Raw genomic sequence first — 25,278 nt, 5'->3', positions numbered from 1 at the left:
TCTGGGGTTCAGCTCTGCCTCCCACGTACACAGGGAAGTCTGAAATGCCAAGTACCAAGAACTCGGCTGATACACGTATTCTGGGAGGTGGGAAGGACACCAGATGAGGACCATTAGCCACACGCGGCAAGCGGAGCCCCCAGGAAGGAGGGACTGAACCAAAACCATGGGACCAACACAGAGCAGGCGCCAACAACTACAGCTCTCTGAACTGCGTCTGCTGGGTCTTAACGCCAAAGATCAAGCGCTCACCTCGAGTTCTTCTGCCTGTTCTGTGCCGTCTTCTTCAGAGCCGTTCCTCTTAGGCAGGTACGTCATTTTTAGCCTGAGATGCCCTTTCACTCTGGATTTATTACTGAACCAGGGACAAAAAAAACCAAGACCGGCTAAGCCTGCAAGCCTGCCGAATGCCTGTGACCATCTATGAGGAGCAGTGCCCTTCGCCATCGCCGGCTCCTGCCAGAGCAAGTGCAAGAGGGCCGGCAGCCAGGCCTTGGCCCCACACTGCTGGCAGGGCTGCTTCCAGGCAAGGCCCCTACTGTGCAGCCTCACAGCCTCGCTCAGGGAACTCTGCAGGATTTCCAGGCACAGTCGCCTTCCATTGCTGCTCCCAGCCCCCCCCCCCCCCGCCCTACTTCTCCGGTCCTTTTTCCTACTGGAAAAGACCTGCTAAGGCGGGAAAGACAGGAGAGCAGCACAGGACCTGTGAACGGGTGCTGCCAGGAGACCTCCACGGGGAGGCAGCCCTCCTGGCTCCGCCTGCCGCCAGGTCTGTCCTCTGAGCACGTGGGCCTGTGATGGGCTCCACAGCGCCACGGGGCGGCCACGGGGCACGTCCTCTCCTTGGTGGCCAGCCCCAGCAATGTCGGAAGAGGCACTTGTGGAGAGGCACGGTGCAAATCGAAGCATTTAGCCCTTTCCAGCACTGCCACTTACTAACCTCCTTGGATGAAGAAGAAAATCCTTAAATGTGTACGGCCTCTCTCTCGCTGGATTCTCTGTCTGAAATGAAATTGCAGTTCTGGGTTTGGGTGGGAAAGGCTCCCATGGCAGACACATCTCAGGCACAGCCCACACCTTCCCACAATGGACCCATTTTGGGACAGACATGCTTTGAATTAGACATGCTAATTCAAGGACAGGCTAGACATGCACATGGTGGGCATGTCGTGAGCGGAGTCGGCTAGAGCTGGGGGTCGGACTAGATGGCCCAGGAGACCCCTTCTGACTCGCTCTGTTTCTACGTTTCTAATCATGAGCGCCAGGACGGAGTTCCGGAGAAGGTTTTTTCTTTGGTTACAGCACTGAGAGGTCTGCAGTCTCATGCCCCAAGCAAGGATGGGGTTGGGCCCAAGGTCGTCTCTCAGGTCAGGCTTATGTTTCAGTGGAACTTGTACAGTCCTTTTTGACAGCATGCAGGCACGTTTGAACTTTAAAATACCAGACAGGACATTTTCTGTATTAAAGATGATAAAGGGATAATTATGAATTTCTGCAGAAGTGTTCTAAAGAGAATTACAAGAACAGTTTATTCTTTAGGAGTTTAGAAACAGCCTTTCCCAGCTTGGTGCCCTCCAGATGCTTTGGATTGCAAGTCCCAGCATTTCTGACCACTGGATATGCTGGTTAGGGCCAATGGGAGTTGAAGTCCAAAAAAGCTGAAGAACTCCAGGTGGGGGAAGCTGTTAAAGAACTCTCCGGAGACACTGAAAAACCCATCCGTGTCACACCTACCTGTGTCAGTGGTCAAAGCACTCTGGCATGGCAGCAGGAAACGGTGCTGCTCACAGAGGGGTGAAGCCACCACAACAAGGAGGTGCGACCGGGCAGCCCTGCCCACCAAGTGCCAGTCCCAGAAGCCCTGCAAGCTCAGGCTTGAAGGCTGGGTGTCCAGGGCTCCACACGACTGCACTCCAGAGGTACTTGATTACGACACCGTCAAGTATTTTGATCAAGCCCACAAGGCGCCTTTCCCACAACATTTCTGTTAAATACACACCGGCAGCTGACAGAGAGGCACATCGACTTGGCCGAGAAAGTTGTCTCTCGTCTAGGAAGAGAGAAACGGTTATTGATCAGGGGCTGTCAGGAGCAGGCCTCAGCACCCACACAGATCCAAAGCTATCAGCTCCTTTATATAGTTGAGGATACGTTTTAAGTAGGGGAATTAGGTGTGCTTTATGGAAAGTAATGCAGAGCTTCTTTCTCCAAAAAGTCTTACTACTTAGCAACTGTCCCCTTCATAAGTTCGAAACCAAAGAAAGTTAGTGTCTACACTGTTTCCCTGAAATTCATTTCTTTCATCAAAGAAGCAAACAGTACAATTAAAACAATCAGTTGCAAGACCAAGGTTTGGCATAAACTGGCCGATCTTGAAAAGCTCATCAAAGTTTCTAGACCTCTGCGACTGGCACACAGGAAGAAGGGAGGGCTCCACTACTCCCCTGCCAGCAGGCATTTCCACCTGCTCACCTACAGCTACCGGGCCAGTGATAAATGCCAGACTGAACACAGGCTGCAGGCTGGACACCAAGCCAACAGTTCATACAGAAATGAAATGCAGGCACCAAGGTAGAAAGTTTGCTGGAGCAGGCAAGCAGGTCTTAGCTGCTCACTGAAAACAAGCCAAAGAGAAGCTCGACAGGCCTTCCCATGGACGGCGCGCCACGACTTAGGTGCTAACACAGAAAAGGCCTTGCCTCGCACGCTTGATCGCTGCACATTGCTACGGCGATGGGACACAAAGGGCCAGTGCACGGCTCTGCATTTATGGCCTTTGCGACAATAGACATGTCAACGTTGCGACTCATTCAAACGATGTCTGCTGTGCTTGAGTATCACAAGCGAATGGAACACAGCAGTCAGCTCTTTTTGACCCACATCCTGCGTGCAGCCATTCCTGAACCAGAGCATGTTCCAACAATCAGTGCCCTCATTTGATATTTTTCAAGGCTAAGCACCATAAGAAAAAAACAAACAAAAAACTGCAGGCGCTGCTTTGGCAGACCCAGGCCCATCTAGCCCCACGTCCTGCTCGCAGATCAGCCAACCCCCCAGCCACGGCGAGCCCATGGGGCGGGGGCTTGAGCACCAGCTGAAGTTCCTCGGCACCAGGCTTCCCAAGGCACCCTGCCTCCCCTAACCTAAGGCCTGCATGGCCACCACAACCAGGGGCCACAACAGCTCAGGCCGCAGCAGTTTGCCCAACCCCAACTTGATTCAGGCCACCAAACTTGTGGCCACTGCTGCGTCCGGTGGTAGGGGATGCCCCAGCTGAAAGATGCGCCCTGTGCAGGCCTTCCTCTCCTCTGCCCGGAACTTTCCCTCAGGCTTCCTTCCAGAATAACCCCACTGGGCTCTAGCGTTCAGAGGAGGGGGAGGAAGCGTCGCCCTCCTTACTCTCTCCACACCAGGCATAATGCCGTGCAGCTCGACCACGTCTCCCGTGCTCAGCTTTTTCGTAAGTTAAACCTTTTCAACGACTGCACACTTCCCCCAGCCTCCCGACTCTTCTAGCTGCCTTTCTCCCTGCGCATCCTCGAGAGGCCCTGCAGATCGTGGGCCTCCCTCTCATTCTCCTGCACAGTGCCCCTTGTGGCATCCCGGGGCGCCCCCAGCCCCTGCACCGCAGGCGGCCCACCTCTTCTCCCCCCTCGCCTTCTCAGTCCAAGGTACAGGCCTGCTGTCAGCTTGGGGCCCCACGCTCGGTTTTGCCCAGAGGCCGCTGCAAGGGCACAGATTACGCAGAAGCCCTCGGCAGCCAAGAAACCCCACTGGAGCCGTGGCAGAGCAGGCGGCCGGGCGGCCCGGGAGCCTCAGGGCCAAGCGCACAGGCCTCTCGTGAGAGTCCGGACGAGACAGCTGGCATGGCTGCGGGTGGCTCCAATATCCTCCGGTTAAATTTGAACCGAGGCCCTGCATATCCTTACCCCCGGCCAGACGAATTGGAGTCAAGGGAGTATTTTCAGGGCTGTTAATTTTAAAATGTATCACAACACGGAACTATAATTGGAGATGGCATGTGTAGTTAAACTAAATCGTTAGGCTGGGCTATTTTTCAACAAGACAGTCCTGAAGTGGTGGTTTAGTAAGGCTGTAGTCACCCCAACATCGCTTCACATTTATTTTTGCTCAGCCTAATTCAGTCAAAGCTGCAGGGCCGTTTTAGTCAAAATAAAGAGGCACCGGGGGTCTATCCGCATTAAACTGTTCTGGTCACCTCACTGAGTTAGTAAGGCAGCCACGGGGGCTGCAGACCCAGACTTACCGCCTAATTGGCAAGTAGGGATACAGTTTTCATAAGGGCAGAGGCGCCTTGCAGAATATCATCAGCTGGCCATGCATCAAACCCTGTTCCCCTGCTCATGTTTTGTGCTACACTTCCGATCTTTCGCATGCCGTGTGCTGGACTAGTTTCGAGGCAAGAGGGCGCCGCGGCAATGCACTTCCATTTGCCAGGACTAGAAGATCACCTTCAATTTATACATAACCTGGATACTAGGAAAATATCAATATAAACTTTTGACCTGAAGTTAATTTCCAGAAAAAATTGGGAGCGACGCAGCAGCTCTCTGTGTTGCTGCTGCACAGTGACCGTCACTTCAGAAAGCTGCTGCTTCTGCTGCTGAAAGAAACTGACTCGACAATGTACTCGCGGCCCGTCCAGGCTGTGCAACGCTTCACACCACCCAGAACTACTGCCGAGTTCACAGTCTGTGAAACAAGCAGCATGCCTAAAATAGCAACTTGCAGGAGGAAGGAAAGAAAAAAGCAGCCGTTGTTTCTGAGTCAGAGCTCAGAAAAACAAAACAGAGAGATGCGTGTCAGAATTTCTGGTACGAGAGACAAATAACAATACTTTTTCTGCTTCGAGAAAGAATTTGAGGCAGCAGTTATTTTTAAAACAATATTTATATTTTACACGTATTTATAGCATCCCTAAATATTTAAATATTTATTTCAAAAACAGTCAGCCTTTCCTAAGTTTCGCCTCCTTTGATGACAAGTTTCAATAAAAACAAAAACACCTGCAAAACTGGACTGCGTAATATGCAGCCGGTACACTTTCCCTTTCCTTCTTCTACCAAGCAAGTGCAGAACATTCCGAAACGAGCCAGTTAAGCGAAATTCAGCTTGATGAGCGGACTTTAAAAGGACATGTTCCCTCCTAAAGTTTAGCAGCTTGTCACATGTCCCAGTGGAACATGGCTTTCAGCTTTTAGGGTGCCGTGGGGTGTGGGGAGCCCCTTTCAGGACCGACAGGTCTTACCTTACGACACATGGCACCCGCGAGCTCAGTCTGCAGAAACACTCACACCCTGTCATTTTACTACTCTAGTCACAGCTGCGAAGCCTTCCTATAGCGATACAGGAGCAGCAGAACTGCATGATCTCGTTTTCCGTTGTGACGCACTTTTTCCTGCTTACAGGCTGCCCGCATTGGTGGAACACCAAGGTTAACCACACCGGAACACCATTAGACACAAGCTAGCTTCTTGCGCACTACAACTTTCTAATAAGCGTGTGAAAGTGCAAAAAGAGCCCCGCTCCCATTAAGCCTGCAAGTTGTTATTTGCACGGTGTTGTGAAATGTGGGCATTAATCCACTTAACCGCAACTCAGAGTAATAAACAGCAGGAGCTGGGAGAGGACAGGCTTTTCAGAGGCACTCACCTGTAGAGGCTTCACCGGTGCCGGTCCAGGCATCCCACCTGTTGCCTGTGCTCGGCTAGCGCTCGCCTCTCTCTCCAACCCAAACTGAATGTGTAAATGCGACCGTGTTCCCGCCTTGGAAAAGGACTCAAGGCTCGACAAAAATGGCGACCGTGCCGAGCCCAGGGAAAGGCTCCTCTGCAGGCTCTGCTGGGCCCTGATCCTTTGCGCAGCTGGCCCCTTCTCGCTGCTGGCACCGGCAGCCCGCTCCACCTCCGAGGTAAGACAGGCGGCCGTGCTGTGCAGGCGCCGTGAACTGGGGTGGGCTGCACCAGCGGGCCTGCTGGAATGGGGCCCAGATCCTCCCCCAGAAGCAGGCTCTCCACGAGAAAAGTGAAATGAAATGCAAGAGCCCCCATGGGGCATTTCCTCTGGTGCGGAGCGTTCAGAGCCCCCCCGGGCCCATGTTCTCTCCCACAAGGAGCTGTTCAAAAGAAGTGGTCTCACATCTCTACTTCCATTGGGACGACAAGCACTTTTAGAGAGTCGAAATCCATTGACTATGGTCAAGAGAGAACCCCTGGGCACTGCTCGGTCTTCCCTTTGCACCTGCCCGCTTGCAGATACCTGCGCGGGATGCCCGTTTGGCAGAGGCAAGGTTGGAGACATCGGTGGGGTACTTGAAGGACTCTTCGGGAAAATAACCAGAGATGAGCAGCGCCGCAGGGGAAGGTTTGCTTCTCTCCTGGCTGGCAGCTTTGTCGTCCTCACCGTGTGTTCGGCGTCGCCTTGGTCAAAAATAGCTCTGCCCAGGGACTCCTGGAGAGCACCGAGTCTGTGGGGGGCAGAGTGGTGGTTGGCAGCTCCTCTTGCGCAGCCACCACAGGGCACGTGAGCAGGACACGGGCAGCCATCCCCGGTGGAGAAGGAGCAGCCGCTGCTGCGTGACCTGCCATCCCTTGCGGTGCTCGGACATGACCCACAACAAGCACTGCCGGGGCTACTCGAGGCTCCCCGATCGCTGACCGCCGAGGCCCCGCTGGGAGCGCCACCAAACGCCGGGCCATCAGGCAGGATGCCGCTGGTCAGCTGGGAGGGCTGATGGCCCGCCATGCTCCTGCCGCCACCGTCTCCTTTCCTCCTTGCGCCAGCCAGAGACAAGCAGCCTTCGGAAGCCGCAGGCTGCAGATCCCCTCTGCCTCTTGACGCCTGCAAGGAAATCTTCAGCAAGGCGCTCCTCTTCGGTCCCTGGGACGAAACTGGCCCTTGGTTGGCCTCCCGCGTTGCAGGGCCGGAGGGCGTTCGCTCGGGATTCTGCTCCATGTGGACCACATCAGAGGCAGCATTCAGCTCCGGTTTGGGATGCGCGTGCAAGAATCCAAAACCTCTCCCAGAGCCTCCAGAAGCGGATCAGTGCGGCTCCTCTGGGCTGCGAAGTGCAGTCTCAACTGTGCTGCCATTTGCTCTCATTTCCACCCAGGAAGGTCACAACGCCTCGTCATCAGAACGAGAGGCAGCTGCCCAGGTTCCCGCTCCAGTTCATCCTCGGCGTAACCGAGAAAGCTCACTAGAAGGGCAGGTAGCTGGTGCCTGAAATTCGCACGTCATCCCCGCTCCGCTGCTCCTGACCTGCCCAGGGCTGCTCGTGGCCAGGAGCACATCCACTTACAAAGAACTCTTCCCAGCGACCTTTAAAGCTCAGCTCAGCTGCAGCAGAAACACTGCCAGCCTTGTCTGAATTCTATTCTAACTCGCACGGGGTTATTACACAGCAAATTAACTCAACGGCAGTTCTTCCTACAGATTCCTGCAGCTGCCCCAGCTGAATTTGGGTCTGTGCTTTCTTTAGCAGCGTACGGCCACTAATATTTTTACCCAGTGGTTTAGAGTTACAGGAAGTTGGTAGGAATGAAGTTCCATGTAATTATCAGATCTAGAATTCAGTTTTTAAACATTAAGCATAATAGAATCTGGTAAGAGTATGTTCTACATACATACGAGAGCAAGTAGCTTTGGTGTGGGTAAGTTATAAAAGCCATTTGTATATACATTTTAAAGAAAGCCAGCCAGCCCTTTCATTTTGAAGGGGTGGTCTTAATGATGAGTGGAACAGATTACTAGAGCGCAAAACCAGAAGTGATTACAAGCAAGCGATCCCCAAAAAACTAGCACACTTTTACAGCTTAATACCTGTGCATTTTAATGGCAAGCTGGTGCTCAGCTTTGAGAAAGCCCTTAGATCCTTTCTGCATTAAGTACGGAAGACATTCTTAGTTATTAAGAATTCAGCTTGGACATCTGCACAAGGAAAAGCAGTATCCCGGCATTATGGTCTGGCACTAAACCAAACCATTCTCCTAGCTGTTTATGAAGCGAAGACATTTGAGCGCAATTTCACACCAGAACCACAGAAGCAAGGAGAGCACATTTACTCTACCAAGCAGCATATGTCAATCTGAAGCACTCCCGACATGTTTGCAGTGATAGCATTTCACAATCTCAATTTCTTTTGCCTTTCCTGGTGTGGCTGCTAGGCCAAATTCTTTCCTGGCATCTAGTGGAACGTTTGAAAAATGCACCACTGTTCCATCGCCTGTGCTAGCCAACAAACATTAATTCAGCTACGGACATCTTTAAAGCCCCAGAAATTACACAGGATGCATTTCTGAATCCTGCCACAGCAATGTGGAATTGATCCATGAGTAGCAGAGAACACTGGAACATTTATTCTTGTGCTGCTCACATGACTTAATATTTTCTGCTTGGTATTTATTTAACCTTTATTACATTTCGAGTTAGTTTACATTAAGGGCAGTATTTTACAGCCTCTATGAAGAAAAGAACAGCTTATTTAATCCTTATCTGAGCCTTGCGAGTGAAAATAACATAACTGAATAGCAACTGAAAAACGGAGCCAAGTAATTTGGGACAGTGATCACTAATGTAATATTCTTAAGGTGCTGGGTGTTTTTCCTTTAGGGTTAGCTTCCTTTGGTCAGCCGCATGTTTTCTACGCAGAGTTGCACCCATTTGCAACTGTGCAATCCATTCAGCACAACTACACAACTACCAGTTCCCCCATTAAAGCCTTTTCCACTTTCAGCATTGGTTGCTAAGCTAGATCAGAGCTCTGAAGAAAAGTCAACAAGTACAAGGAGTTTACGAAAAAGGGAAATGGGGAACATCTCACTATTCGGAAATGGCAGCCTTGTTGCCTTAAGGCAATGCTCGAATGAGGAGGAGGAGGAGGAGGAGATGATGAAGACTGGCTGGTCAGACGGCGGGGGTGGGGGCAATGTTCTGTTCCCACAGGGGCCAACCAGCACAAGCAGGACAAGATTGTGGCAGCACCACCCTGCCCGTTCCCAGCAAGAACTGCACCCAGGTGGTGTCGTGGTGAAGAGCGTGGGACTGGGACTCAGGCAATCCGGGTTCGAGTCCCCGCTCGGCCATGGAGCCAACTGGGTGACTTTGGGCCAGTCACAGACTCTCGGCCCAACCTACCCCACAGGGTTGTTGTTGTGGGGATAAGATGGAGGAGGAGAATGATGCAAGCTGCCTTGAGCCCTTTGCAGGAAAAAGGCAGGATATAAACAACATAAATAAATAACATAAATAAATACTGGGGACAGTGCATGGCCATCAGTCTCCCCTTGGGATTTGCCCCATTCCTGACCGCCTTCTCCAATCCGTGAATGTGTCTTGCATGCCACAGTGCCACTGCTGGCAACAGAAGCCAAACTGCCGAAGGTGGCTGGTCAGAGGTACAGGATTATGGTTCTTTCCAGCAACAAACAACCACTGACAAAAAGCAGACCTACCAAACGGTTTTCGTCAAATACTTCGAAGAGAAACCTGTGCTTCTGAGGATTGACCTAGAAGAAATTTACCCTCTGTTTAGTTGGTATCATAGGAAGGGAGCATTACATACCACAAAGCTGTTTTAACATTATGATGCCATAACTTAAAAGGACATGAATTGTCACAGAAGCCTGCCAGATTATGACACTTAACATGCAATAAAGGTCACTTACTCTAAATAAAAATTCTTCATTCCACTTTGGATTCAAGGTCTACAAGTAAAGAGAGAGCAATTCACTAGAAGAAGTACACAGATGCCATTTTCTCTCAGGTGACTCCACAAAGCCCAGTCCTGTCCAGCATGCTGCTGCCTGCCTCTGGAGCCCCGAGCCACTGGGCGGGGCTGGCTGCTTTCACTCTGCTCAGCCTGGCTAAGGAGGAAAACTTGCTCATCAGGCCAGGCGGCTGGCACTATCCCTCTCGGGAGCCCACCAAGGCCAGCCCCCCCCCCCCCATCCCATGGCTGCCTTACTGGAGGCCGCTGCTCTGAAGTCAGCTGGCCTCCACACATGACCAAGCTGAATGGGGAAGCCTCCCGCCAGCGGTCATAGACACTCCAAGCTCTGCAAGGAGCGCAGCTGTGGAAGTAGCGAGCGGCTCGATAGGCAACATCTCTGGGAGTGCTCCATTCCCAACAGGAGTTGGGCATTTGGAAAACTGTATTTAGACCATGCCTAACAGATATGTAGAGGGCAGATTCATTAGAACGATCTTGCGTCCGATGATCCTCCGACATGCATTCTGCCCCAATTTGTTAGGAAAAATGTGAAATCTAACCTTTTTAGCAGTTTTGGTTTGAACACTGGTAAGGACTCCTTTCGTCGAATCATGGACTGTCACTTTCACATATGGGTCACTGGGCAAATAAAACAAGCACAGACAGTTACGCAGCATTATTCTGTTTGCCTGGCAAGAGGCCTGGGCCTTGGCAGCCAGAACAACTTTACTGACAGGCACTTGCACCGCTCGCCTGTCATTTTGGCTACACCAAAAGTATTTCACCTCTACCAAAGAAGGTACAACCTCTTAGTCTCAAGAGATGGGGGCAGATGTGATTCAGGCTTGCTATTTTGAAGCCAGCATTCAGCTAACAAGGGGAGAGTGAAATTCCTACAACATTTCATGATGAACAAGATGGTTTTCTCAGGGGTCTCAGCGAATGCCTCGCGTGCGTGCAAACTTCATAGCAGAGCAAAAATTCAAGCCCAAGTTTCCAAACAACATATACAAATCCAACCAAATGTCTCCACAGGCTGTATTCTCTTAGCCAAATCTCACAGCTTTTCAGGGCTGGAAACAGTGTGAGATTTCATGCCCTCAGCCCAATATGCAAATGCCACATCTAGGATGCAAGTCACATTCTGGTAGCTTTGTTCCGTGAGGAAGAATACGAATGCTGAGCAGAGGAACCAAAGCAGTACCTCCACTTCAGGCTGGCACCGCAACAACATGTGCAGTGGGTTTCCCGCGAGGACATTGTGTGGGCTTCTCCTCAGCTCTGTGTGCATACAGCTCACTCACCTTGCTCCTAAGAGATCCTTCTTGGCCAAGCCGAGGCCAGCTATAATCTTCAACCTCACTATCCGTGTATTTTCCTGAAAGAGAAACAGTGTTGTTTATACTTCACTTCTGGCCAAATGGCAAACTGAACTTTGCAGTTTTAACAGCAGGTCACATGCAGTCAGTGTGGAGCTGGAAGGGATGGGCTCCACTTCCCGCTTTGGCGTGAAGCTCCCTGGGCACCACTGAGCCAACCACTGAAGCTCAGCCTGAGCTACCCCACAGGGCTCTTGTGGAGGTAAAATGGAGGGGGGGGGGATTATGCAAGCCCTCATCCAAGCCATTGCCAAGCCCAGCCACCGATTCAGAATGGCCCCTGCCTCACCAGGATTAGATGAAAGAGAGAAGTAGAGCTGAGTGCTACCAGTATACTGAAGACGCCTTAGCACATACTTCCAGAACCACCCCCCAGCTGTTTCCTATAGATGGGGGATAAAAATAGACCTGCGGCACCCCATGGCAAGTCTGCCACGGCGCTGCGCAATAATCCCCCAGCACCACCGTCTGGAGTCAGCTGGCAGGCTGTGGAGCAGAACCACAACACAGCAGCACCCCCAACTCCCAACCCAGATGGCCGATCCAGAAGGAGTCCAGTCCAATGGTATCAAAAGCCATTGAGAGGTTCGGCAAAACCAACGGGATCGCACTCCCCCGTCTTTCCCCCAGCAGAGGTCATCCCACAGGGCAACCAAGGCCGTCTCCATGTGGGAACCAGGCCTGAAGCCTGAATGAAGAGGACCAAGGTGTTCTGTTTCATCCAAGAGTGCCAAAGCTGTTCGACTACCCACGCAAACATCTTGCCGAAGAAGCGGGTACCGGCCTATAGCTCTTAGCATCTGGGCCCACGTTGGCTTCTTTCAGGAGTGCTTTGATCACAGCCTCCTTTAAAGAGGCTGGAGCCACTCCCTCTTTCAAAGAGGCATTTGCAGCTTCATAGCCAAAGTCCACATCCCATCCTTACTTTGAGTGATGAGCCACAATGGGCACAGGTCAAGCATGCGGGTGCTGGGCTGAAGCTCGCCAAGCTGCATCCTCGGTTCTCAGTAACAGACACTCGTCCAACAAAATTGGACACCTCAGTTCAATTCAACTGCATTGACTGTGGAGCCCAATTCATGACCGATCCAGGTGACTTTATCCTTAAAATGCGGAGCAAATTCATCACAGTGAGCTACCAAGGGTTCCACAATTTCTTTCTCTGGCCCAGTTTGTCAGAAGCTACAAACAACCTGGAAGAGCTCTGCTGGAAGGCACTCAGAGGACAGGATGCTAGTGGGAAAGAATAATCTAGGGCTGTTACTGCCTCTTTTTCTTTTGACTCTTGTATGCCACTTTAAAGACCTTTCTGGGTTAAAAAAAAAAGCAGCTTGCTACATTTTAAGGCACAGACATATTTGGTTTCTGCAATAACTAAAAATATTTGGATTGCAACTAACAGAGCCTTTAAGCTACCTACATGTTTTGGTCATGCATACTAGATGTTCTGTGCACTACAGAATTTATAGTTTTGGGCAGGGGACAGGTATGAAATGCAAACGTGTGGGGTTCTGCTTCATTCTCTTGGAATGCATGCAAGTTAACCAAGCTCAACTGTTCAACTGAGGACTAAGATCGGGCCCTAAAGAAGTGCAGAACTAATCCCATGATGACCCCAAGCAGTCCTGGAGGTTGCTCCTGGCAAGCAGCATGCCCCAGTACCATACAGTAAACCCATTCGTTAAACTGATTCTTAATAATGTTCAGTGACTTTGACTTTCTACAAGTATCATTTACTTTCTGCACAGAATGGCAGTCCTGCTGCTCCTGTTGGAAACCGCCCAAGCCCTCCCCACCAAAGCGGTAGCACAGAAACGCTCAGGCAATGGGTTGTGCTGCCTGCCTCGGATGTCACCCACACTGTTCAAGAGGTGCTTGGGTGATCTGCATGAGGCTGAGTGTGGCAGGGGATGTGCAAGGGCTAATACCAAAACAAATTAGATGGCTTTTTCTCCGAGAAGAGGCTTCAGTCTTCCAGCATGAAGCAAAGAAGGCAAAGTAGGGCAGGAAGGTGGGCAAAACATACTTGAGTTAATAACGGAAGTTAGCAGTGCTGGCCACTTGGATCAAGCAAGAGGATCTTGGAGCAGCAAAATGGGGCCAATCTCTTCCCAAGGGAATGTGGAGGACTAGCAAGAGAACCCCCGAAGTGGCCTTCTGAGCAGCGATGCCCCTTCACCAGTATCGGCAGGCACAGTAACACTGCAAGAGCAACAAGCATCTCCCAATTTCTGGAAAAGGGCTCCCTCTAGCGGGCAAATGTGAACACAGCACTGTATTAGTATTCTGCCTAAGTCCCACACACAAAGACACACTCACTGTCATTTCCTCCAGACTCTTGGGGAGGAAAGGAAACAAGCTACAGGATTTGTTTTTCCCCACAGGGATCAGGCCTCAGAGGAGAGTGGAAAACACCCGTTTTTGTCAACTCCTCCCAATGAGCACTTCCTTATTCTGCCCCGAAGGCAGATGCTTTAATTGCATACAGCCATTAAAGACTTCAGTGACATTAAAGGACCATGATTCCCACATCTGAAGTCTGGGCTAGCAGCACTGTTTCAGAACGTCTCTCGGGTACTTCAGTGAGGCAGAAATGCGCAGGATAACACAGAGGGAGCTTGCGGGGAACCTGCGACCCTCCAAGCATCCTTTTCTGAAGTGGCAGCCTGCACAGCGTCAGATAGGTCTTACATGCGCAACAGGCTGGATATTGGAAGAAGCACACCAAGAGGGAAGGAGCCTACTTAACAGACTGGGTAACCTCCAAAACAGACAGAAGGAACACTGTGGACACAATCTACCTTGACTTGAGCAAAGTTTTCGACATAGTACCCCACGACATTCTGATAAACGAAATAGCAAAAAGTGAACAAATGAATCCAAAATTGGTGGCTAAATTGGACACAAAGAATGCTGATCAATGGCACCTCAAACTGGATGGAGGTAACTGGCGGGGTGCCACAGGGTTCCATCCTGGACCTAGCGCTCTTCAACATCTTTATTAATGCCTGAGATGAGGAAGTACAAGGAGAGATAATCAAGTTTGCAGATGATACAAAATATGAACACCTAGAAGACAGAATGAAGATCCAGGGTGATCTTGATAAACTTGAACCCTGGCAGAAAGCAAAAGAATGAGATTCAGTATGGACAAGTTCCAAGTCCTCCACCTAGGAAAAAGAAACCAAATGTATGCATACAAATAGGGAATACGTGGCTCAACAAAACTGAGAAAGAAAAAGACCTTGGAGTTCTAGTGGACAACGGGCAACATGAGCCAACAATGCGATGCAGCCACCAAAAGGGCAAATGCTATTTTGGGATGCATTAACAGAAGTACTACTTCTAAATCACAAGAAATAGTAGTTCTCCTATACTGCTCACTAGACAGACTTTATTTGGAATACTATGTCCAGTGCTGGACACCAAGATTTAAGAAAGATGCAGAAAAATTAGAAAGGGTCCAAAGGAGGGTAACAAAAGTGATCCAGGGTTTGGCAACACTGCCCTACTAGGAGAGAGTGAGGGAGAACTGGGCAAGTTCAGCCTTTAGAAATGAAGGCTGAGGGGGGACATGATATCACTGTGTAGAAAGTCAAGATTTCTTCTCACTGAAACCAGAGTATAGGACACAGAATAATCAACTGGAGTTGCGACAACCCAGATTCAGGCTAGATATCAGGAAACTTTTCCTCACTGTCAGAGCAATACACCAATTTCCTAAAGAGGTTGTGAGCTCCCCCACACAAGAGACATTCAAAAAAGAACTTGGACAGCCATCGGAGTTGGATGGTGTAACTTGGTGTCCTGCAACAGCAGGGGGTTGAACCCAGTGTTGCCTTCGTGGACCCTTCCAACTCTACTCTTCTGGGATTCTATGAGTACACGGAAAATGCTCCTGTGCATGCAGAAATACTCCGCTTCATCCCTGAACAACTGCAGCCTGCCCTAAAATTCAGAAGCAGGTATTTTCTCACAGGGCGCACGCAAAGAATTCCTCAAGCTGCAACAGCCAGAATGTGCAGAACGAGAAGAGGCGCTCGGCCCGCACCTCCCAGGCCACTGCGGAAAGGCCCCAGCCCTGGGACTCCCCGGCCACCTGAGACGGCTGAACACCGGGCGGGGCGGGGCGGCGCGGCGCGGCGCGGCGCGGCGCCGGACGGGGAGCGGGGGCAACGCGGAGCTGTCCCGTCGGCCAGGAGGGGGAGGAAGCGGGCACGCTCGCACGCCAGCTGGCCAGGCCGCCCTGCACGGCCTTCCGGGGCGGCGGGGAGAGGGGCGAGCAAGCGCGGCGACCTCCCGCGCCTCAGCGCGCGCCCACTCAGCGGGATCGCGCGCAGCGTCTCTCCAGCGCAGCCAGGCCGGAAGCCTCGCAGGCAGGGCCGGCGCAGCGCTGGGCTGCCGCTCGCCGGCCTCGGCATCCGCAGAACCAGCCACGCGCTTCCAGGGACGACCTGGCGGACGCGTCCCACTACGGCGAGAGCCCGGTGCCGGAGGGGCTTGTCTCGCCGCCGCCGCGGCGCCCGCCCCCTCCCGCGGCCGCTTCTTCCCGCGGGTCCCGCTCTGCCTCGGCCGCGAAATGGGCGAGTCGCCGGCAGGCACAGGGGAGCGACCGCCACTTCCCTCAGGAGCCGAGCCCCTCCTGCGCAGGGAGAGCGCGGGCAGGCCGGAGCCGCGGCCGCCCTGCGCGGGCTCACCTCTGCGCCGTCTCCTCCCGGCAGCCCGAGCACCGTCGCCGGCAAGGCGGCAGCCATAGCCCCGCGCGGCCCACCCGCGCACCCGCGTCCCTCTGACAGGCGGCGGCGGCGGCGAGACAAGCCCCTCCGGCCACGCCCGGCTAGGCCCGGCCACGCCCGGCGACCTGGACGGCCCCGCCCCGGCTCGAGACGCCGCTTCCGATTGGCGCGCGCCGCGGCCCTTCCCGTGTCCAGAAGAAGTCCCTCCTACCACTGCCCGCCCCGCCCCGCCCCGCCCGCCCTGGATTGGCTGGCACAGTCAGCACGCACGGCGCGCCGTCCCGCCCTCTTCAGGATCGCGCGCCTCCGTCGCGCCGCCAGGGGAGCATCCCGGCTGCCTCTTCATCCGGTTCCCCCGCGGAACTCAGGATGGCGTGCAGGTCCGGCTGTTCACAACAACCCTGTGAGGAAGCCCGGTCGAAGTGGCCGAAGCACTCTTTGGCTAAGGGACCGCTTAGCTCCCGGGGCCTGCCTCTCCGGTGCGCCGCCGCTGGGCGCGCAGCCAGTGCAGGAAACCGCTCGGGATGCTGCAGCCGCCAGGAGGGCGTGAGGTTCCCTTGCATAATAGGAGTAGTGAGAATAATACGACTGCCCGCCCCGTTGGCGCGCTGCTTGCACGCCCAGGACTGGGACCCGCCTGCATCTACGTTGCATGCCGATGCAACGACCGGTTTCGCTGTATCGGCCAAGCTGCTGCTCGCGTCCGCCTGCTTGCGGGACGAGGCCTGGCAGCCCTCCCCGCGCCCAGCCTTAGAAGGGTGCGGAAGGCAGAGGCCTGTGTGCCCTTCGATGCAGCAACACTCAGGATGTGCCCGCTGGCTCTGCGAAATGCGCCGGCTCTTCCTGCTCCGCATATGTGGCACCTGCTCGCTCTTCCCGGGAGAGCTGGGGGAGGGGGCCGCTCTCCGTCTTGGGGAGTGCTCAGTGGCCTTTAGCTGCAGGCTGGAGCGACCCTCCTGCTTTGTAGCATCGATGGCACTGGCCACTCGGCTTCTGCGGCTCAGCCCTTGCACGGCAAGCGGGAGAAAAAGACCTGGGGGCTGCTCTCCCAAGAAGCCTCCGGCCCTCCTGGCCTGCAGCCCTGCCCAGGCGAGCCACAAGCACGGGCACAAAGAGACCACTGTGAACTCTTCAGAGCTTGCTGTTGGGTTTCTTCTCACGGGAACACTGGCCAGGCCACGGGCCCACTGGGTTCGATTTTCCTGGCACTAACTGGTACGCAGTGACTCCCAAGTGGTTCAGACAGGAATCTTCCTGCCCTACCTGGAGATGTTGCCACAGCTGCAGGCCCTTCGGCCTGCAAACAGGCCAGGGTGAAGTTGCGTTCCCAGTAGTTCTGCAGTTGGGGCTCTCCGCGCTTCCCTCCCACTCCCAGGGGAAATGGCACCCCACAACTGCAACAGGGCCCTGAGACAAACAGGTTGCAGGCTCCATGAATTCCGTGCCGATGAAGCACCGTCCCCCGGGCACAGCTCCGTAGGGCTTGCGCCAGTCTTGTGTCACTGCGTGCCAAAACCCCACCCCAAACGTCCCCAACACTTAACAAATTGCCCTTGGGTCCGGCGTAATATAAAATGTTTTATTGTTTCTGAAAACATTAAAAAAACAAATTTTGAGCACTTTCAATAAAAAATTAACTGAAATGCTACTTCCATATCCAACTACTGTCATTTCAGCAGTACAACAGACAACAAAACACTGGAGGAAGTCTGACTGTGCACTAGATGAAAAAGTGGACATGGTGGGTGGTTTTTTTCTTTCCTTATAGAAAGCACAGTATAGTACAAGACTTTATATAAACTTCAGATGCACAAGAAACAATTTCCTTCTTTTCAGTTCAAAAGTCAGTGCTTATTGTAATTATTTGCAAATTCTTTACTTCATGAATTCTCATGAAAAAATTGGATGCCAAAGGGTTTTTTCCCCAACACCAGAGCAATAAAAATAATCCAATAAAAGAACATATTTAACAATAACTAAGCAGAATTAGTAAACATAAAAAGTAACTAACTGGTGATTCGGCAACGCTCGTCTGGTTAACGCAGAGCCAGGCCTGACACAGCGCAAAGAAACCAAAGAAAGAGGGTCACAGGGTCTAGCTAACACTATACAAGGTAAGCCAAGAGAACACGCATGCACGCTGGATGATCATGTATTAACATGGTGAGGCAACAAAACATTTTTTCCTGCTGTAATATTCTCACGTAAGAGAATAAGAATAGAATCATCTCATTGAGATCAATGCACATTGCTATATAAGACAAGTTACTTGTCATTTAGATGACACTTTGCCTTTTAATAATGAAACACATTAAAAAGTTTTCTGTAGTCATGTTTTCTTTTTTTATCTGTGGGCCGTATTGGTTGCATTTATCCTAAGGAATGTGCCTGCCACAGTTCAACAGAAACTTTAGTGCAACCCCTGAACAGTTCAATGGGCTAGCCAACCAAATCCAGCGTATTATCACCAACGGGGAACATGAGGTACAAGTTCAGTGGTCTTTCCTTCCAGACAGCAACGCTCAGACAGTTCCACCACGAAAGGCTTGTCCGTGTAGGAAGCCCAGAATGTAAACGCTGGATCAGAATTATCGCTGTGGTTTCTGACCTGTCAGTCATCATCATGCCTAAGCTGTACAAATTCTCCCCTGGGAATTGCATACTTTGGTGTAAAGCAGGGCCTCGCGCGGAGGGGAACAAAGTTGTTCCTAGCGCCAGTAATGGAGCCAAGACAAGGCTCAGTAGAATGGCGAAGACATGGAGGAAATTCCAAAACAAGCATCTACCTGGACACAAAACTCCATCCTCCCCCACCACCACCGAGTCTGTGCAGAAAGATTTCAGCTGTCTTCTCCCTCAGGCAAGTTTAATTTGCTTTATCAGAGTATTCCCAGCAGATTGCTAAACGAAGTGAAGAGAGAACCACCAGTGATGGTCTAATGCAGCAGTGGTGTTTCAAAATGTGGAGTAAGCCAAAAACCCCAACTACAAGACTTTTCACATGGTAACTTCCAAGTTTCACTTTTACAACTGATTTAAATCTGAACCTGTATATGTAGGACATGGGAGAGACAGCACATGGGCAGAGTTGCCCTCCGGAGATGCCCGACTGCACTGCCCATGCGTGGGGCAATGGGGTTGGAGTAGACGACACCTGTGGGGCACAGGGCACCTGTGTCAGGTGGAGCAGCATCCCGCCCGCCAGCGCCACTTCCCCCCAGAGGCCACGGTTCCTCTCGACATGCCCGGACAGAACCTGTGGCCGAACAGCCGTTGCCCATCCCTCAGCACAGGGCGGAGGGTGCGCAGCAGAAGCTCTGGGCTGCCCCACCAGCCAAATGGAAATGCTCACGTCAGTCCAGGCTTTCTGAGAGGCCAGCTAGTCCTTGCAGTTTTCCAGGAAAAACACACACTTGCAACATAAAAGCTTAGCCATAGCTGTATTCTTTAAAAATGCACATGGTAAATACGGACATCTGAAAAACCATGGCTGGTGGGTGGCACCGCTGCCGTGGTGGGGGGGCCCACAGGCCCTTCCATGGCCCTGCCCAAGAGGGAGCTGCACCAGAGGCGCCTCCTCCACATCTCCGGAAGGGCAAGATCCGCGGCAGGCATCCTCTCCCTGCTCCCCCGCTTCCATGGGACTGGCTCTGCTTGTGAGGCCTTTCCATGGTGCATCCAAGTCTAAAATCAAGGACTTCCTGCCTCCGTGGAGTCCTGAGACAGGCAAGGGAAGAGCAGCATTCTAGTTCTGGGGGTGTCAGCAGCTACAGCAACCTTGGGGTCCTGCTCCCAGCATGGCCCCCAACTCTCTTCTAGAAAAGTGGCAAGGCCCTACAGCTGCACCTCTGGGCCAAAATTTCTCACTGTCGTAGTTTCAAAGGCCTGCCTGGACTGGTCAGCCATCTGCAAGTCTCCCTCTCTGCCCCTCTCCCCAACAAGATCCCAGCCCTCAAGCCTAACTTCTGCCTTTGGAGATGAAAAGCGATCAGACCTGCCTACAAGGGGCAGTGGCTCCTGGCCTCCCCGGCACAGCCGCAGCCTTGCGCTCAGCCTGCTCAGCCAGGGCTTCCCACAAGTCCAGCAGATGCCCGCAGTTGCCAGGGCAACTCCCAGCAACCCTTTCCCCCTTCGCAGGCCAAATGCGGAAGGCCCCACCCCAGCACAATTCTCCCTGCAATAGATGCCACCAGAAATGGCAGGCAAGTGCCTCCGTGCCAGCAGCCACGCCACGGGGCTTACGCAGGAGTGCCCGCTAGAAGGTGGTGCCCTTGTCTGGGGGCATGTCTGTTTCACACCTGGCAGCCATTATGGCGCTATGAAAAGTCATCTTTAAATATTATCCACCAGAGTTTCAGCAAAGATCGTCACTCTGGACAAGCAGCTGCTTTCTTTGTACCCAAACGATTTCCTGGGGAACCTCAGTCTTACTTTCCAGTTATTCTAAGTCCCTTTTCACAATAAAAAAGCAATACATCCCTGCAAACGCTACAGAAGTAGACATGCAAAGCAATGGAATGCAAGTTTATTACATCTCTGGGCTTAAAATTACTTTTCCCTAATAAAGGACATTAAAACCAACATTTAAAAAACTGATGCTTTTTAGAGACTGTGAACAGACATTACTAAAAAAGGGCAAAGCAGTTCATTTTGCCTTGAAAGTTCCTCCCAGCTCCTCCCTCCCCTTTCAGCTCTTCAGAATGGCCCCCTTATTGGCTGACACGTAGAGGATGCCCACACCTGTCTTTCCCCACACTGTCACCTCAGGCTCTGGCAGGCCCCCACCAGGCTCTCTGGCCACCCCAATTCAAAGCCACCCGACGTCTCTCCCAGCAGCAGCCAGCAGGGCAGGAGACTGAGCCCAGGATCTCCAGGAAGGGGCAACCTGGAGCCCGCCACCAGCACAGCCAGCCGCGTCCACAGGCACAGTGCTGGAGTGGCTGCCCACTTCACCTGCGGCCCGTTCCCGGGTGCAAAACCAGCATGGCACACGCGCGAGGGCAAGGGGTGTGCCAGCTGCCCAAGAGGCCTGCGTGTGGCCCTCTGGACCTAGCCATGGGGCGCATGCCCACACACCACCCCCGCTCGCTGCAGTGGCGCTCCCGCGGCATGCCCGGGAAGGCCACCCGGAAGCCGAGTTGGCAGGAAGGAGTGGGGACGGCCACAGACTCGCCCCCACCCCCCAAGCAGCTCACCCTTCTGCACACAGCTTAGCCTGGCCAGACGGCTGGCACCCCGGGGCTAGCGATCCACGTCTCTTTCACTACAGCGAGAATGCTTCTCAGTAAGAACATTTTAAAATTTAATACTGGCTCTGAATCAGGCTGTATCCTTCAGAAATGTCTTTAAAATTGGTAAGATCGTATATTCCCTGCTGAAGAATAAAGCAGCTCGTGGAACAAATTTGTTTAAAAATGCCAAAATTAAGTCATCACAAGTGTTTCTGCTGCAGGAGGCACTTCCATTAAGACAAATACAATACGTCTGTCTTTCAGATACAGTGTGCTACATACATATTATATATATTTATAAAAACGAGTCAACCCAACATTTCAACAGCAGGGTGGTCCTTGCTCTCCATCCAGTCAAAACCCGCTGAAGCCATGGAGTTGATGGATTCATTGCAGATCTGCTGGAACAAGGGGTCGTTCTTCAGTTCTTCCAGTGTGGCTGCATCATCTTGCCCCTGCTGGTGAGTGGGGTCAAATAGCAGGTTTGTGTCCAGAGTGTTCAGATCACTGATGCTGCCGGAGAGCTCGGAGGTCAGCCGGATGTCGCTGGAGAAGACCGAGGAGGCCACGTTGCTGAGATCGGTGGCCACCTGGCTGACCAGCTGCTGGCTGCCCTGCAGGCTGCTCCCCTCCAGGAGCTCTTTCACAGTGCTGGTGAAATCCAGCTGCTCCCCGGCCTCCGCTTGTGCTTGGTCGTCTCCAGCAGCAAAAGGGATCTGATTGGCACCGCTATTCTTGGTGAGGTAACTTGGTGTTTGGAATTCAAAAACTGATGGACTGGGGTTGAGCACGTTCTGGGCGGTGGCACTCGAAAACGCAGCGGGAGTCTCTAGAATCTGAGTCAGGTTCATCCTGGCCGTGTAATTGGACGGCATGTTGTTTATTCCCAGGCCCCTCACGGCATCATCGTTGTCTGAATCCAGCTTGTTCAGAAGGACATTCGTTATCTTTTTAGAGTTGGCCTGCTTCTGCGGAGGCGGGAAAGCCGTCTGCATCATGACGGTCAGCGGGACAGACTGGCTCCGCTGGGCGAGCGCGTTGGCGCTCGGGTCCGGGTGGAGGGTTGCGAACGCGTGCTGGATCTCCGGAGTGACTGGGCTTCCAAACGGCGGGGTCGTGGCCGCCGCGCTGGAGCGTGGCGCGTTCGCCACAGGGCACACGGTGCTGCCACTGAGATTGCGCTGGCGGTGGACCGCGGGGCTGACGCTCCGGCACCGGAAGGTACTGTTGAGGCCAGCACCTGCCCCTTTGTTGTCGAGAGGCGCCGGCACGGCAAACCCCTCTTGCTTGTTGCCGCCGCTGCCGCCACCAATGGGGGAGACGGGAGTCACCCGGCCAAAGTGGGGCTCGTGCTGCCTGGCCTGAGGTTGGTAAGACTGGCCGGGAACGGCGAAGGCATGCGGCTTCCGGAAGCGGTCCTCCACCAGCTCCTGGTAGCTCGGGAGGATGCTGTGGCCGGATCCCGACGGGTTGCTCACGCCACCGTAGCCGGCGTTCATCCACTCCAGCTTGGTCTTGTCGGGGTGGGTGGCCATGGGCCGCTGCATGGGCTTCACGGGGCTGCTGGAGACCACGCTGGCGTCGTGGTAGGCCATGCTGGCACTGATGGGGGTGAAGGCAAAGGGGTTCCGGCACTCCACGGGGCTGGGCGGGATGCTGCTGCTGCAGTTGGAGTGGGGTGTGCCGAGGGGCGTGTGCCGGCTGCTGCCCAGCGCGCTGTCGACAGGCGTGGTCTGGGCCATCCGGGAGCAGGGGCTCTCCCGCGACACGCCCTGGGGCCCTGCGATGATCTCGGAGGTGGGGGTGGGCGTGGGCGTGGGGGTCGGGGTGGGCGTGGGCGTGTGGACGGGGGTGCTGCTGTTGTGCCTCGGGTGGTAGAAGTGGGTGCCGCCGGCGTGGGCAGACAGGGTGGCCGGCCCCGGTGCAGCGCCCGGGGCCTGCAGGGCCATGCCCAGGGAGGTGCCATACAGGTGGGCACCGCCCAGTGACATCTGCTCCTCCATCAGCACCAGCTCCTCCACGATGCTGTCCTGGGTCAGGTCATCGTCGAAGGAGAAGAAGTTCTCGTTGGACTGGGCCACCGCCTCCTCAAACTCCTTGAGCTCCGGCTGCAGGGGCACCTGACGCGCCGCCTGGGCCTGGAGCTGCTGCTCCAGCGAGGGCTCCTGGCCCCGGGCCTGCAGCAGCGGGCCGTACGCCGAGGCCGCCGGCGGGGGCAGCGGCTCCGGCTCTGGTTCCGGCGCTGGTGGCTGCAGCTGCAGCTGCGGCTGCGGGAGCCCCGCCTCGAAGCGCACGGGCTCCCAGGCAGACTTGGGCACGTCCTCTGGGCCGGAGGGGCCGGCGAGGGCCAAGGCGCCAAGCTCCTCCTGCTGCTGCGGCTGCTCCTCGCCATTCCCAGGGGCAAAGTCTGAGCTCTTGGCGAGATGCTGCCACATGCTGGGGTTGAAGCCGCCGCCCAGCTTCGCATGGCTTTCCAGGACGAGCACGTTCCCCTCCAGCTTCACCTGGATGTCGGGGGACAAGGCAGCCAGCTGCTGCCCGAAGGCGGGGTCGCTGGAGCTGAGGAGGACGTCGGCCTCCGGGTTGCAGGCAGCCACCAGGCTGGCGGGCACAGCGGACCGGACCTGGAGCGTGACCTGACCGGGCGCCTGCATCAGGGCTGTGGGGCCCTCGGCCTTGGTCAGTGTCACCAGCTTGTGCTGGGCCTTCTTCCCACCGCTCACTTTTGGGGGGCCCACGCTGCCTGCAGGGACTTGCCCCACTGAGGGCTTCTTGACCGGCGGGCCCTGGGCATCTGCAAAGGCTGACGGCAGCCTCTTCCTCGGGCTTTTAGTGCACAGTTTGTCCCCGCCAGGGGGAGAGCTGCTGCCGGCGCTGCCAGAGAAGCCCTGGGCCACAACCGATGGGGAGAGGGCGCTCGGGTCTGCCTCTGACGAAGGGCCTGGCTGTGACTCCCCAGGCAGGGCGAAGCACTTCCTCCCGGCATCCTCCGCCCGGTGCTCGCAGCCCTGGGCGCACTTGGCTTCTCTGGGTGCCTCCCCGCCGGGAGCTTTCCAGGCCTCTGCCTCGCCTTGCTTTGGCTGGCCGGCAGGCATGTTCAGGGTGGCCTTGACGGCCCGGGAGGAGTCCAGGTTCCCGGGGCACTGCTGGAGGCTCTCGTCCAGCACCGCCTCCGGCTCCATTTTGACTTCAACCGAGGACGCAGCAGGAGCCAGCCCTCCTCCGCCGCTCGCCTTGGATCCAGGGGACTGGAGGGAGACCACGGAGCCGTTCTTGATCTGCGGGGCCGTCCGCAGCTCGTCGGCAGTCCCTGCGCCAGCCACCGGAACGGTCTGCTTGACGGGGGCGCTGCTGGCGCCGCTGGGGGCCAGCGAGATCGCGGTCATCTTGACGACATTCATGTGCTGTGCGGGGACCACGGTCTTGATGGGGCTACTGGTGAAGAGCACCGTCGTGGGGGAGCGGATGGTGAGCGCGCTGGTGCTGGCCGGCTTGGGCAGGATCTGCGGGTACCGGTGCCGGGCGGAACGGTCTCCGACCGGGCTGGCGGGAACACTCTGGGGAGTCTTGGGCGACTGCTTGACCGACTGCATGTGCTGCGTGACCACCTGGACGTTGAGGGGGAGAACTTTGCCGTCCGATGTGCCCACGGGACTCGGCGACGTCACCAGCTGCCGGGTCCTTGGCACCTGTTCGAGAAGCAGGGGGCCGTCCGTGACGCTACGCAGAGCTAACGGCGATGGCACGAGGCCCCCGCAAGCCTGGCCCCCAGTCTCCGCCACGGCTCTGGCATCCCTCTTCTCTCCCCCAGGCACGCATCTTGTTCCCCACCGCCAAAACCTCCTTCCTGACTCGCCTCGTCCCTCGATGGCCCACTCTCCCCTCCCCTCTTCCTTCCTGGAATCAGCCCGCTCGCTGCCGGTGCTCCTCCAGCTTTTCTCTGGAGCCATCCCTGCTGGTCCACCTTTTCTGTGCCGCTGAAAATGCCCTCGCAAGCTCCCCCAGAGTCCCGCCGAGCCCCAGCCTCGCTTTCTCACGGCTCCCTGCACGCCAGAGGCCTCCATGACTTGCTTCTCCCCCCGCCCGGAGAACCAACCAACCCCACACTTGCCCTGGAGAAGCCCCTGCTCTGCCCTGGCCTCTCCCAGGCCTGGGGGGGGTTTCTCCTCTGGGCTCCCCCAGGTGCCCCCCTCAACCCACAG

At 54.6% G+C, this 25,278-nt stretch overlaps 2 protein-coding genes across 11 annotated transcripts in view; both read right to left on the bottom strand.

Moving 5' to 3' along the window:
* The window catches only part of NEDD4 (NEDD4 E3 ubiquitin protein ligase), a 31,479-nt gene extending 15,568 nt beyond the window's left edge, over positions 1 to 15,911 (bottom strand). For 2 of the 10 annotated variants that reach the window (XR_006415548.1, XM_044438803.1), the window contains exons 1-8: positions 15,807 to 15,911; positions 11,035 to 11,108; positions 10,291 to 10,369; positions 9,687 to 9,725; positions 9,474 to 9,527; positions 2,000 to 2,050; positions 941 to 1,002; positions 253 to 355 (exon numbers count right to left, since the gene is read on the bottom strand). Coding sequence is in view for 9 of the 10 variants with exons in the window: in XM_044438803.1 (XP_044294738.1) it covers positions 253 to 355; positions 941 to 1,002; positions 2,000 to 2,050; positions 9,474 to 9,527; positions 9,687 to 9,725; positions 10,291 to 10,369; positions 11,035 to 11,108; positions 15,807 to 15,863 (519 nt within the window). In the remaining variant the exon portion in view is untranslated. Of the gene's footprint in view, positions 1 to 252; positions 356 to 940; positions 1,003 to 1,734; positions 2,051 to 5,269; positions 5,454 to 5,673; positions 5,884 to 9,473; positions 9,528 to 9,686; positions 9,726 to 10,290; positions 10,370 to 11,034; positions 11,109 to 15,806 lie in introns of those variants that run through there. The other 8 variants (XM_044438799.1, XM_044438800.1, XM_044438801.1 and 5 more) reach the window with 8 other exon arrangements.
* A 1,501-nt stretch (positions 15,912 to 17,412) lies between these two features.
* Positions 17,413 to 25,278, bottom strand: part of RFX7 (regulatory factor X7) — a 30,589-nt gene continuing 22,723 nt past the window's right edge. The window contains exons 9-10 of the mRNA XM_044438992.1: positions 23,320 to 24,765; positions 17,413 to 23,241 (exon numbers count right to left, since the gene is read on the bottom strand). Coding sequence (XP_044294927.1) covers positions 21,385 to 23,241; positions 23,320 to 24,765 — 3,303 coding nt within the window. The 3' untranslated portion in view covers positions 17,413 to 21,384. The remainder of the gene's footprint in view (positions 23,242 to 23,319; positions 24,766 to 25,278) is intronic.

The sequence above is a fragment of the Varanus komodoensis genome, unplaced genomic scaffold (assembly GCF_004798865.1).
Source record: "Varanus komodoensis strain SLA01 unplaced genomic scaffold, ASM479886v1 scaffold33, whole genome shotgun sequence".
Taxonomy (NCBI): Eukaryota; Metazoa; Chordata; class Lepidosauria; order Squamata; family Varanidae; genus Varanus; species Varanus komodoensis.
Note: the sequence above shows the minus strand (reverse complement) of the source record. Positions and strands in the feature narration are given on the sequence as shown.